Source organism: Macadamia integrifolia, unplaced genomic scaffold, assembly GCF_013358625.1.
Source record: "Macadamia integrifolia cultivar HAES 741 unplaced genomic scaffold, SCU_Mint_v3 scaffold_210A, whole genome shotgun sequence".
Classification (NCBI taxonomy): Eukaryota; Viridiplantae; Streptophyta; class Magnoliopsida; order Proteales; family Proteaceae; genus Macadamia; species Macadamia integrifolia.
Window position 1 is genome coordinate 111,183 of NW_024870643.1, and position 14,439 is coordinate 125,621.

The 14,439-nt window shown below is 38.3% G+C and overlaps 2 protein-coding genes across 2 annotated transcripts in view; both read left to right on the plus strand.

Annotated features, from left to right (window-relative positions):
• The window catches only part of LOC122071336, a 3,723-nt gene extending 1,000 nt beyond the window's left edge, over positions 1–2,723 (plus strand). Inside the window, exons 2-4 of the mRNA XM_042635678.1 lie at positions 144–243; positions 1,662–1,747; positions 2,086–2,723. Coding sequence (XP_042491612.1) covers positions 144–243; positions 1,662–1,747; positions 2,086–2,374 — 475 coding nt within the window. The 3' untranslated portion in view covers positions 2,375–2,723. The remainder of the gene's footprint in view (positions 1–143; positions 244–1,661; positions 1,748–2,085) is intronic.
• A 3,991-nt stretch (positions 2,724–6,714) lies between these two features.
• Positions 6,715–13,711, plus strand: LOC122071332 (E3 ubiquitin-protein ligase KEG-like). The gene is made up of 6 exons (XM_042635670.1): positions 6,715–6,810; positions 6,952–7,117; positions 7,834–8,207; positions 8,334–8,425; positions 8,555–9,028; positions 12,515–13,711. The coding sequence occupies exons 3-6, from the start codon at positions 7,842–7,844 to the stop codon at positions 13,455–13,457; spliced, it is 1,875 nt and encodes a 624-aa protein (XP_042491604.1). The 5' UTR covers positions 6,715–6,810; positions 6,952–7,117; positions 7,834–7,841; the 3' UTR covers positions 13,458–13,711.
• Positions 13,712–14,439: the final 728 nt, after the last annotated feature.

Below are 14,439 nucleotides of genomic sequence, written 5' to 3' on the forward strand. Positions count from 1 at the left end.
GTCTCTTAAAATTGTTTAACTTTGGTGTCTCTGGTTGAAAACCATCGTTTTGCTTCTTTTACCATGAAAATGGATGGGAATTTTTTTGGGTGATATTACAGGGGATTAAGGTTTGATTCTTCCCTTTGATCCCATGCATGCAGGTCACACGTATGGGGTCATTTCTGCTTAAGCTTTGAAGGTCAGAAACTAGTTAACGACAAGGCTTATATCAGAAGTTTTGGGATCAAGGATGGTGACCAGGTGTGTTTGGATTTATTTTATTATTCTCATTGCTTAGTATAATGGGTTTTGGTAAATTGTCATACTAGTTGTCTTTCAATTTGAAATATTCTGAAGATCAAATAAGCAAAGAAACATGGTAAACTCATAGAAGTAGCTGGCAAAGACTGATACATATATGTTGCATATATATATTTACATAACATAGGCATTCATGTTGTGTTTCACTAGGTGTAGTAGTTATTGAATGTGTTTCTCGCATATTGGAGACTCGACTCCTGAGATTTTTCAGTTATTCATGTTGAATCATACCTTGGTTTTTCTCTCTTTCTAATTAACATCTCTGTTGCCCAATTAAAGGGAAGAATGTACTGATGTTTGCCTGATATTTTTATGTCTCTCTCATACACATGCAAACTTGTGCTTTAGGTATTACTCCCCTAATTGATTCATAGGTATTAGCAAGTAAAACTTGCTCATTTTGTTTTTCCTTGGTTCATGTGCAAGTATGTTGGTGAATATCTAACATTGGTTTTTTCAATGGTACAATTGCTTCAATAGGTTCTTTGTTTCTTGAGGAATTACCAATGTAGATACTGTGATTCTGTTTCCTGAGGAATTAGCAAAGTAGATACTGTGTTTTTCCCTCTGCAACTGGGGAAGACTGGATTCATGGGTTTACTCGTTACATGGTTCTAGAAAATCATACTCATGGGATAGTGAAGAGGCCATTCCATTGTCTTTTGACAAAGCTTACTCGAAAAAAAAAGCTATATTAGAAGTTATCACTTGATATACATGCTTTTTGCATTTATCAGAAATTGACCAATACTTCTCAGTCAACCATTTGGTACTTCTTTCCTTCAATAGCTGGTTGGTTATGTATTTGTTGAAACACTTTCTGGCTTGTTGCAGTTGCAAGAAGGATAAAGGAGATTCAGATGTCTTCGAACCTCCATCTAGAGGATTAAGAGAAGTAAAGAGAGCATTTTGATTTGAATGAGCACCTATGGTTTGCCATAGAAAAATGCAGTGTAAATTTTGTGCTAAATGGAAGCAATTATTGATTGTAACTGTGAAGGGAACATATTTCTATCTTCGTAAAAGTATGGTGCATATGCAATATGATTGGAATGGAGATGGGTGATATTAATCGAGGGGAGAAATCATATCAAAGTGAAACTCTATACAATCATTTGGGTAGTTCACATTTTTTTTTCCAGCATATGAATAATCTTTGCTATTTGCTCTTCTAGATCTTTCCCACACTCAACTACTTCCATTTACTGGTCTCATGGCTGCATTATGAGATATATGAACCTTTTTTTTTTTTGGTTGGTCTCCCCTATGGATCTTTGGTGCATGCTTTTTCATGTTTTAGACATGCTAAACAGTGGTTCACGGTTTTCGTGTGCTAACTTTTATTTGCTCTTGTGCAGCTTTGTTTTATTCGGCATCTCTCAGTCAACTACACCCCAATCAAGAAATCTAAACCTTCCAAAGCCTATTATGAACAAGAAACAACGTAAGCTTCCTCATGTTATGCATCTCCATTTTCAGTGGCAGTTTGATATTTATGCTCAATGGAAAGTGGATTAGTGCTGACCCTGTGTTAATCCTGTCTTAAGTTCTGAACATCAAGGCTCTATGCTCAAAATGATATGGGCACTAAATCTTGTCTACTAGCGGAGCCCCATAAGAGTTCCACTGTTTTAGGCATATAGAATATTATTATAATAATGTTGCATGCATTAATGGCAGATTTTCCAACTCATTCAGCAATTTGAAGTTGTAACTCAATCATCTTCTATACATTTTTTGAGATTTGGATGGTTAAAATGATCCTAAAATGGCTGTCTACAGTTTCTCATCAGGATCGGATTATCTTGAAGAGGAGGAACAAAGACATGAAGATGATGAGGATTATGCTAGTTGTTATGGTGATCAAGAAAGCATGGATAATTACTTCCGTGTTGAAGATGGCAAGAACAGAAATATCGTTTGCCACACAGAATTCAAATTAGCTAACTTCCTCAGAGGTTGGTTCTCATATTCAAGGTTGTGGTCAAGGGGGAAGCAGAGATCATACAGCAAAGCGCACCACTCAAGGTTTACAGGACATTTCTTAAGAGTTGGGACGAAGACAAGGTAATAACCCTGTATGTAGGAGGCCTTTAATTGGGTGAAGTTCATCATCTATGTTGTTCTTCCATAAAAGATGCACAAATACGGACCTTTCATGCCAGGTCTATGGTTTGAATTGCACAGTGATCTCGACATTGCTTTGAAAAGTTTAATACATGATGATGGGAGAATCCGAGAACAAAACAATGATAAATTCAGTATGACTCCATCTTTATGGATGTATTTTTTATTTTTTATTTTTTTAATTGAACAAAATTTGCTGCAATTGCAATAGAGAAGAAGAGAATTGTTGTGGCCTGATGGGCACTCTTTTTGCCTAAGGAAATGAAGAATAGATGATTTTGCTGTGTTTAAAAGTTTCAATTCAAACCCATCAGATTGTCTATGGTATTGGATCACCAAGGCTATTTGATTATCATTTGTATGGTAAGGAAAGGAATTTTTTTTTTTTCAATAATAAAAAGGAAAAAAAGCGGTTTGGCTTCTACACCCAAACACACGAGGGGTGAAATGAGCATCCCACCCCCATGAAAAATGGATATCCCAATAGTTTTGATGCTTCCATTCCATGTGTGTTTCCTTTGTCTCCGCACTTGTGGCCCTGTGTTTCTTTCGTCCCTGCACTTCTGCAGGGCCACTGCTTTTCGGGAAACTCCATTTATTTTGTTAAGCTCAGGCCTAGTGACTATGTGATGCTTTTTTTTAAATATTTAGCATGGAGGTCTATCACCACAATAAAAAATAAAATAAAATCCATCGTCCCCGTATAAAAATCACAAGGACCAAAGGAAGACAAAAAAAATCCCATGGATCTTGGAGTTGGGCATGACCATAGTTCAAGGGAAAATTGCATGATTATTTATTTTTGGATTTCTTTTTACAAAAATCATCCATACAAAGTTTCAGTGAAAAAAAGTTATCCAAAATTCTTATTAACTGAAATTTTAGGTGAATTATTTTTAAACCCAAACCTCATTATGGGTATTTTTATCAATTAAACCCATGGACATTGGGATTGATAATTGGTTCCTTCCTTTGCTCCATTCTCTAGTCTTCTTAAATCCCCTTCTTGAACTGCTGACTCCTTCATTTCGTGGTCTTGAGGATGTTACGTTTGCCATTCTAAGGGGGATAATTCAAATTCCTTTATTTGGTCCCTCACAACCAATTCCCCATTCTTCACGACAATCAAATCAAACAATTGGATATTTCTAGGGTATTTCTAGGGTTCAAGTGATTACAGCTTATTTTGGCTTGATTCCTGTTTGCTATATTGATATACCATATATCCAATGACCAATGGATGATCGATGGTCAGGATGATAGATATTCGAATATGAGCTAACCTATTTACACTTGTGAGATATGCCTCACGTGGGGCTCCACGTAACCACAATCGACCCTGACTCAGATCCAAAGTGGCTAACCAGAGCTAAGCAGTTATTTAACCTTTGAGCCCGCCATGATTGAGTTAGCTGTTATAGAATCTTATCATGGTCAAATTAACCGTTAGGAAACTCACCCTGATTAGGTTAGTCATTATATAGAGGGTTCAGGTTGCCAATATAGAGGACATTTAGCAAGATCCAAAGGTAAGGTTCTCAACCGACTCAATACCCTACGTAATAATATTAAAATCAGGACCTGACTTTGGCATCGGAACCTCCGCCTCACGATTCCAATTCTCGCCGATAATGAAACAATGGCTGTTGCCAATTAAGAACTCCGTCGTCCATGTTTGTCCCTAGTTGCAGATGCAGACCCTTCGCTTCCACCAGTGGAAGACTAGAACAAGGCTCAATTATCCATCACACGTTTTCACTTTCTTCACCAAAATTAAGTGACGTGCACTAATGGTCCTTCTAGACTTCCTCTCTTCTCTGTTTTCTCTCTCTCTCTTTGTTTTCAACGAAGCGTGACCGACGGCGACTGGCGCGTCCGGTGGCGTGATCCGGAAGGGGACAAGATTGTTTGTTTGGATTGCACAGTAGCAGTGTAGCATTTTTTCACGGTTCTTCTACTTCCTAAGTTTGTTGGTTAATTAAAAAGTGACGTGCTTGAGATGCCAAACAGATCTTAAATTCTTCTTGTTTTTTTTTCCAAACCCCCGTAGGAAGGTCTTGTGAGCACGAGCATATAGAGGGTTGAGACTAATTTAGCTAGCGTATATAGAAGATATAGCCTGTGACAAAGATGAGCAGGGTATCCTCATCTGGTTGTCAATTCCTCCATATCTGGATGAAAGTCTATATTTTTGATCTAATAGTGATACAAATATAAATATATGGGATCAAAGCTTCTCCCCATCTCAAAGAGGACTTATATTTCTCTTTCTATAGTCGATCTTCGTCTTTGAAGTAGTTGTCAAATGTGAGGCGAAAAACGATAGTGAAACCATCGCTGTGTTTTCCTTTATTTATTTTTTTTTTTTTTCATGGAAATTAGTTTTATTGGGGATGTCAGCTAACACTGGAGGACGGTTATGCAGGCCAACCATTGAATGAAAAAATGATGTTTCTTTTTATGCTTTCCCGTATGCTTTCATTGACCAGGTGCACATGCAAGAGATGCATTCCTTCTAAATAAAAAAATTGTTTATTTATTTATAAAATAAAGGATAATTTTCAGTGCAATCCCTTAGAGAATGCCACTATTGGAGAGACACCCTTACGTAATATCAAATTACGCTCGCACCCCTTACCTAGCCCACTTAATCGTTTTCTGTTTCAATGACAATACATGTAGTTTATTTAATGTTTTCATTTATACGAGGATTAAAGTATCGGTATCAGTCGTCGTATCGGTCGGCCAAAATTAAGATACGTTCAGGAGGGTATCGTATTGTATCGGAGATACGCTAAGATACGCTAAAGATACGTACATAAATGGATAGGAAACACTTTTTTATACACATTTGCATAAAAAAATAGTTAAAAAAAGTTATATATGACATGTATTATGCATAAACAGTAAATTGAGAGTATCGCACTAAGAATCCAAGGTTTGTAATTGTCCCATAAATGTAAAATCCTTGTTCCCAACCTTGATTTCCACTTTAGTTAGAGAGAAAAATGGTTGGCAGCAACTTTGGAACAACAACACCTCAAAAAATTATGTTTTTCTAAAAAATTACCCATTTTGGCCATTTTATGACCGTATCGGTATGTATCGGTGTGTATCGGTCGATACATACCGATACGTATCGATACGTACCGATACATATCAAAACATACATTTCACTTCAATTTTGAATTTTTCATAGAGTATCGGTACGTATCGGTGAGTATCGGTGTGTATCGTAGGATACGTATCGATACATAAGGGTTTTAAAATTTTCATGATACGTATCGGTATGTATCATGCCGATGCCTACCGATACGGATACGTATCAGCTGATACGGCACGATACGCACCAATACTTAAAACCATGTTCATACCGTAAACAATACCTTGGGTTAAAAAAAAAAAGTGTAAAACAAAACTCACGTCCCCAAATCCCAAACAAAAACTTGAAATCAAAACCCCGATTGAACTCTAAATCCTTTCATTTCATCTTCTTCTCAGATCAAAACTCCTCACATCCTTCGTCATCATCATCTTCTTCTTTTCCTATTTGTTGGACCAAGAATTGAAGAGGGAGTACAGTGAAGCAAGATGTCATTTTTTAGGGTTTTAACCTTCGATTTTGTGGACAAAGTAATTTTTGCCGCTCATTGCCGAAATCATGTTGACGTTGTGTTTTATAATTTGGGGAAGAAGACGACAGTCTGATATTATAAAATAGAGTTATGAATTGGATGAAGGAGCTTGGTATTGATTTGGTGTTAGGGGATTAAGATAGGATATATTAAGTAGTTTATATTTTAGGAGGGTATTTTGCTATTTAGAAAAAAATAGACCAATTGATGTCAGCATTTTAAGAATATCCCTAACAGAGACAACGGTAAGTGGTGTGAGCATAATTTGATATTATGCAGGGGTATCTCTATAATAGTAGCACCCTCTAGGGGGTGACGCTGTAAATTACTTTAAAATAAACTGTGGTTAAAGTCTTGCACCCAAAAGTATTCTTAAAAGTCAAACACATATAGAAGACAACAAAATGTATTCTTTTTGGACGGTTAAGATTTATGCTGCAAGAGCCCAAGAGAAGAAGATACATTGGAGTGGCGGTCATCGAGAAAGGCAGGTGAGACGTCAGTTGGGATTCCGATCTGGCAGTCAAAACCAGAGACGTAGCAACTACCCCAATCGTTATCCTTTTAATTATTTCCTTACAAGGTAATTTAATCTCATTAATTATATAAACTTTGTAATTAAATGTATAAAGGGCTTTTAAGTCAATTACAGTTATCTCTTTAAGTCACCGCTTATATAATGCACAAGTGAAAGGATCTTCTTTGTTCTTAATATACCAAGATTTTATTTTAGAAGAAAAAGATAGTAAGGATTCTCTGCAACGGATTCTTATTCTTCTTCTTCAATTCGTCTTCTTCCTTTTTTATCATCTTCTAATCTTTAACGAATTTTAGGTTTTCCTGTATAATCTCACAAGCTTTTGAACTAAATTTTATGTTTTTGCAGGTCTGTGTGAGCTATGAATCCAAAGTATATGCAGAGTAGTTTCTTGAATTGATTGAAAGAAACTATAATCCAATTCGTCGACATCTCTGAGTATAATTGAAGGCTGATTTACTGCTTTTCTCTACTCTCTGTTTATCTCAGTTTCCTATCATCTATCTGTGTATTGGTGAGTGTCTTCAACACTTAATTCTCTCTGGATCTTTTCTCTCTCTGTAGATGATGCCTTCTCAGGCTCTCAGCTACTTTGTGGTTTATGGTGTGTTGTAGTTAATTATAACTCTGTAGGTAATATTAGGCTTCGTTCTTGATTGAAGTGTTCTGGGTGACAATATGAAATGTGATAAAGGAAGATGGAATTCAGAATGCCCATATGAAGTTTGCATATAGCATAATCTAATGTAAAATGATATTATGAAATCCAAAATGTTTTGAACCGATTTATTTATCTTTTTTCTTTTCTTTAGTCCTTAAAGAAGATGCTTAGAACATGGCCAAGATATATGAGTTTCTGAATTTTCTGAACGTGTCAATACAGTAACAGAGAAGAGAAACTTAATTGAAGTCACTTTAACTTTTGACCTATTTTTTGTGTCTCCCAAATTCCCACCACACCACCTCCTTTGGAAGGACTTTTGTTCTCATTTTCTTGCAGTAGGTTTTGAAATTTAATTTGTGTAGAATTCCTGGGTAAATTTGATGATGCTGGTTAAGTTTATTGCTGAGTTGGTAATTTTTGTAACATCAGGTCTCATCCAAAGTGTAGGAGGGAGAAAGGATTAACTTCACTTTATCTTTCTTGGTGTTTGTCTTGATGATTCTCTAATAGCTTTTTGAGTGAATATTTGGTTATATCTTTTTTAATTCTGTCTAATGCTATTTCAGCATGCAAAATGGCTGGAGAACTTGCTGCCACTCCATCTGCAGATTCTTTTGAGTTTGAGCTTTTTGAAGGTGATCCTGATCACCTCAGAACTGTTGTAGCAACATCGAATCAGATTAGCCCATGGATTGATCCTGCTGCTTTGAAACTTAAACACAGGATTGGGCGGGGACCATTTGGTGATGTTTGGTTGGCAACTCACCATCAATCAAATAATGGTTATGAAAGATTTCATGAAGTGGCTGTCAAGATGTTACATCCAATCAATGAAGATCACATCCAGACCTTCTTAGATAAGTTCGAACACTTATTCTCCAGGTGCCGAGGATTACAAGATGTCTGTTGGCTGTATGGTATCTCAGTGATAAGTGGAAAAGTAATTCTTTGTATCTATGGTGTTTTGGCAGCTTTGTAGCTTGCTAATAGAGTTGTGTGATTTTCCTATTCTTTATCTTGTAGAGGAAGCTTTATTGCCAAATCAGCTTTGTTTTTGTCTTGACAGATATGCATTGCTATGAAGTTCTACGAGGGAACAGTGGGAGACAAAATGGCTCGTCTTAAAGGAAGCAAGCTGCCATTGGCTGATGTTTTGAGGTGATGTGGGTTTGGGACTCGAGGTGTTTGCAAAACACAAAAAAAGCTAACATTTCTATACCTTAACATGAGTAAAGTTGTAAAAATGAAGCTGCTGAAACTGTCCTTTGTTTATGCTAATGTCCACAGGTATGGGATTGACTTGGCTCAGGGAATTCTGGAACTTCATTCAAAAGGGATACTGATTTTAAATCTTAAGCCTTTTAACTTCCTTCTTAACGAGAAGGACCAAGCAATCCTGGGTGATTTTGGGATTCCGTATCTACTGCTCGGAATTCCCTTGCCCAGTTCAGATATTGCTCTGAGACTTGGAACTCCCAACTACATGGCTCCTGAACAGTGGCAACCAGAAGTAAGAGGTCCATTATCCATTGAGACTGATTCATGGGGGTTCGGGTGCAGTATTGTGGAGATGTTGACTGGAGCTCAACCTTGGTGTGGGAAATCGGTTGAGGAAATTTACAACTTAGTTGTGACCAAGCAAGAGAAGCCACAGATTCCAAATGGCTTGCCTCCTTCGGTCGTGAATGTAATCAATGGTTGTTTTGAGTATGACTTACGGAATCGTCCTATAATGGCAGACATCTTACATGCATTTAGAAGGTAAGTCATGTCATTCCTCTCCTTCCTCCTGATAGAATAAGGGGGTGTTTGGTTCGGTAAATCTTTAGGATGACATTCTTTAGAATGATAATTCTTAATTTTTGGAGCTGTTTGGTTCCACTAGATTGACCATCATAAGTGAGCACCCTATTTTCCATGAATGACCATATTACAAAGGATGTGTTCCAAATCTGAGTTTACCTCAACACTTAAACTCAGATTTGAGCAACCTTTTTACCACCTAATATAAAAGGAGAAAGCGGCAAAGAAGTTCTCTACGGAAGCCAATATCTCAACCCGCGAGAAACATGTACTAGCCTCAAGGTAGGGGTGTCAATTCCTAAACTGAACCGGTAAAACCGGCCGGACCAAACCGATAACAACACGGACCAAACTGAACCGAAGCCTTATTGGTTCGGTTCGGTTCGGTTTGGAGTATTGCAACCCCAAAACCAAACCGAACCGCACCAAAAACCAGATGAACCCGAAACCAAACCGAAACAGGCTCAAAACCCGGACCGAAACAGAAACCAAACCGGTAAAAAACCGAAACACTCCAAAATTCATTAAAAAAATCAAAATTTGCATAGTTTTGTATACATTTGTATGGAAAGTCGAATCCAAACTGGACCAAAAACCAAAACCAACCCGGTTACAAATCGATTTAAGAAACCGAAGACAAACCGAAACCGAAACCAAAACCAAACTAAAACCAGAATTTCCTTATTGGTTCGGTTTCGGTTTCAGCTTTCCCACACCGAAACCGACTTAACCCGGACCAAAACTGAGCCGGACCGACTGATTGACACCCCTACCTCAAGGCAACCAAACGATTTTTCAGAAAGAAACATAATTCAGAAGAATGTCTATCAAAAGATTGACATTCATATCCGATATATACACCATTTGATTTACCGAACCAAACACCCCCCAAGGAAATTATTTCCTTTCCCTTCCTTTTTTTTTTTTTTGGGGGGGGGGGGAGGGGTGTGGGTAGAGTGTTGGAGGAAGAGAAAAGAAGAGAGTTCATCATAATCAGTATTTTGGGACAGTTTATCATAGTCAGTAATTTGGGATCTTGACTGAACTTACAATGATTTAACCTAATTATGATATTCTGATTATTGTGTTTTCCTTCTGATACTTGCCTCCTGTTGCGTGTCCTAGCTCCCATTGTAATGCATGCTAACTTGACACCTTTTTGAGATTACATTCTAAATGTTTAGAAAAAAATATGTCACCATGTTCTTGCTTGTAATATGTGTTAATGACTTCATCAATGAGTCCTGGGTAACATTTAGACAACTATTGATTACTGCTTAGGATGGTGTCGAAAATTCTTAATCTCAATAAAGGACAGCTGGCACCATGTTCTTGCTTGTAATGTATGGTAACGACTTCCACAATGGATCATATGTTACATTTGGACACCTATTGTTTGCTGCTGAGAGTAGTGTCCGTTAGACAGGAGTTGTGTCATGGAACTTTGTTCTGATTGTAGTTGTCTATTGTTCTATGTGGTCTGCCCTTGGGCTGTGTTCCTATGTACCCAAGCCCTGCATCTACTACATTCTTCCTTTTGCAACAAATTGTTGCTATAACCAATCCATAGGTAGGGACTACTCTCTGGAGCTCTAGGCTTTTAAGGCTTGGAGGGGGAATACAATATGTTACCCTATAATTTATATGCCCAAGATATTGACTATCTCTTCCCCGCAAACACCCCCCCCCCCCAAAAAAAAAAAGACTTTGCGTTGGATTTTGTTTGCTTAAACGTAACAAATTTGGGTTCTGGGAAAGTCATCTTCATAAGTTATACCTTGCCATTCTGCTGATCCCTGCCATTTTTCTTATTACTATATCTTTTGTGTTGGATTTTCTTTTGGGTAATGGTTCTAGAGCCTTTAACTTGCCAAATGTCTTTATCTTATAGAAACAGACCAACAATTTGACAGATAGATCTTATCTAAGTGATTGTCTACCAAGAATTAGCTTGATCTTTCTAACACTGATTCACATGATACTTTTTGGAGGTTTTAAAGTTCAAATGGAACTTTCTCTTTCAAACTTTTGGAATAATTGGAGTTATCATCTATTTACAATTTTTCGTCTAGTTGACCCAGTGGGTAGCTTCCACACAGAAGTGGATCCGATCAGATGAGAAAATATTTTGCAGTGGCACCTGTTTTTAAAATACGGTCCCCCTTATGGTGGGAGACCCCTTTGTACATCATTCTAGTTGCAGTTGAAGCTTGTCCATGGTATTGTATCTGATTTACATATTCTATTTTGACAACCAGTGACTGCTTAAGGGTATGTGTGACTTCCTTCAATGGGTGGCCTGTTTTAATACACAAAGTTGTTAATATCATTTATTTAACTGAAAGCACATTTGATTTGCTTCTCTAACGTATTTCTCTGACTACAACTATGGTCTCTTAAGATTTTGTCCACCACAGTTACGTTGGTGATGTTTAGGTCCTTTCATGTTAGGGTTTTCCTATGATTTCCGAATTTGTGCCCTGGATATCTTATCCCCATTCAGTCACTTGGCAGAGTTTGCAAGGCAGACAAAACTACTGAAATCTATCTGATTTTATTAGTGGCAGATAACTTTATGCTAGAAAATCTAAAGGCGTGACTTATGAGAACTGTCCTGTGCCTTGACTTGACATATGGTAAGATTTCCGTTGTTTTATGAACTGCACTGAAAAAAGGAAGAAAATTAAATACTTCTTATTACCTGATGTTGGTGTACATTCAGCTCTGTTAAATGCTATAAAGTTACATGGTGGTTTTAAAACTATGGAACTTTCCATTGAAATTAGGTGTTTCTCTTTGGTTTTATAAACATGTGGCATAATATTTAGTCATCATCGACTTTCTGCTTTACAAGTAGCTTATGAAGTTCACATCTCAATTTGCATTTTTTTTAAGCTCACGTAACTAGCTGATTTCTAATTCATATTTCAAATGAGCTGTTTGTTACTAGTATCAAGATTCTAGATTACAACTTACTACATTCCAGTTGCTTGGGGCAGGATTGCCTTGGTGCTGATATAAAATTCAAATTAAAGTGTGGTAGTCGACTAAGTGGAGTCGACAGAAGGAGCTGAATATGCATACAGTTGGTATTTAGATGTGTGCAGTATGGACTTGAGTAAGTTTTAGGGGGGGAAATCTTGGATTCAGTTGCATGAATTCTGGGCACATGATTTCGTTGTGATGTCATGAAGTGTGTTGACGACGGAGTATTATGTGAAGGCATTGAGATTCTACGGTTGTAGGGTTTCATCTCTTCTCCTATCCCCTTTGCAATGATGTGTTTTCAAGAATCCTGCTCATTGGGTCAAAAAAAAAAAAATGAGAAGAAAGATTATTGGCGTTGCTCTGATACTGTTCCAAGTACATTTGTTTTGTTTGACCTATTATTTTGCACACTGTTGTGTGTACTTTTTATGTGATGATTTGCATCTGAACTTGCAGCTCTCAGAATGCAGTTCATGGCGATGACGGCTGGACAGGCCTGGGGAACTGGAAACTGCAAGAGAAATCAAGTGGTAGTTGTTACACTGAATGGTTCCTCTCGAAGGATAATCTCCATGTTGGTGATACAGTGCGTTCCAGAAAGGCTGAAAACGTGTTTATCCCGGAGGGAATGGTAGTTGGTTTGGAGGACACTGACAGAGATGAGTTTGTTCTGGTGAGGGTCCTTGGTGTTCACAATCCTTTGAGAGTTCATAAGTCAACACTAGAGCGGGTTACATCTGGCTTGGCAGCAGGGGACTGGGTAAGGGTGAAGGAAGATGACAAGAAACACTCGCCTGTGGGTATTCTCCATTCAATACAGCGTGATGGCACTGTAGCTGTTGGGTTTATAGGACTGGAGACACTATGGAGTGGGAATGCTTCAGACCTCCAGATGGCAGAACCCTACTGTGTGGGCCAATTTGTGAGGCTGAAAGCAAATGTGTTTAGCCCTCGTTTTGAATGGCCCCATAAAAGGGGAGGTGCATGGGCTACAGGAAGGATCTCGCAGGTCCTACCAAATGGGTGCCTTGTTGTTGGATTCCCTGGAAGATTTGTGTTTGGAGATTCATGCAACAGCATCTTAGCAGACCCAGCTGAAGTTGAAGTGGTGTCTTTCAGTACATGTCCTGGGGTAGCAAAGAAATACCAACACCTTGAGGATTTTCACTGGGCTGTTCGACCACTTGTAATTGCATTTGGTCTGTTTACTGCCATGAAACTAGGCTTCTTTGTAGGCAAAAATGTGAGGGGGTCAAGGGGGAAGAAGGGACAGGCTAGTTTGATTCAAGGGGATGGTCAACATCAGGATGGCCAGAGCAGTGGCAACCCAGCATGGCTTCCTCCACCAGTGGCAAACATGCTGTTCAGGGAAGGGGTTTCTACAACTACTGTCAGGTAGTTATTCAAGCTCCCCTTTTTCAGGCATGTTCGAATTCCCCGAAGACTATTATTATAGAACTGGTACAGCAAATATTTTCTCAACTTTGTAAATGTGGTAATCCAACTCCTTTGTAAATATGGTAAAAATCGGAACTACTAGAAAGATACCTACCTCCCTCTAGGATATGAATATTGGATGTCCCTCCATAATGATCATTGGTGTCATAACAATTATTTGCATGCTGCATAAATGCTTATTTAGCCTTTTCTCTACATACGTCTACTAATATTCATGGAAGATATTTGAAGACTCAGGTGTAAACATCCCAAGATGCTCAAATATCTGCCATTTTGTAGTTTGGGTGCGGCTCAAATTTTGAATATGGGTAGATCCAAGTTCTTGCTGAAATTCCCAGTTTCAGCTCATACAAGCAAGGCATCGAATGAGAGGATACATTGGAAGGACTGATTAAATGTGAGCTCGATTGAAGTATCTCACACATCCAGACTAGACCATTTCCGATGGCACATTATGGTGGGCCATTCTTAGGTATTCTATGGATGGACTTGTCCATAAAACCTCCCAAAATAAGTTGGAACGTTTTCCATCCGAGGCAAAGATGAAACATATAAGAAGTAGATTAGGGTTCGGGTGGGTGTTTCAATTCTAGGTGCAAAATAAGAACAAAAATAGGAAAGGGTTCTCTACTTCTCTAAGCAAGTGGCGAAGAAGAGCGCATCAGTGAGATGTGGAAGGCTTTCATGCATAGGAGGGCAGCCAGGTCATTTCATAGAAAGAGAGAGAGGGTGCTAATATAACCTCCCTTGGTGGCTGAGAAAACCTTTTTCATAAAAATATATATTATGGGTTGAGATTCCCCACCACACTAGAGTGAAAATCCGCAACAATAAGAGGGTAGCAGCTCATTAAAAAAACCTAACGAGGGGAGGGGGCAGGCGGTTTAATTTTGTGTGTGTGTGGGGCGGGGGGGGGGGGGGGG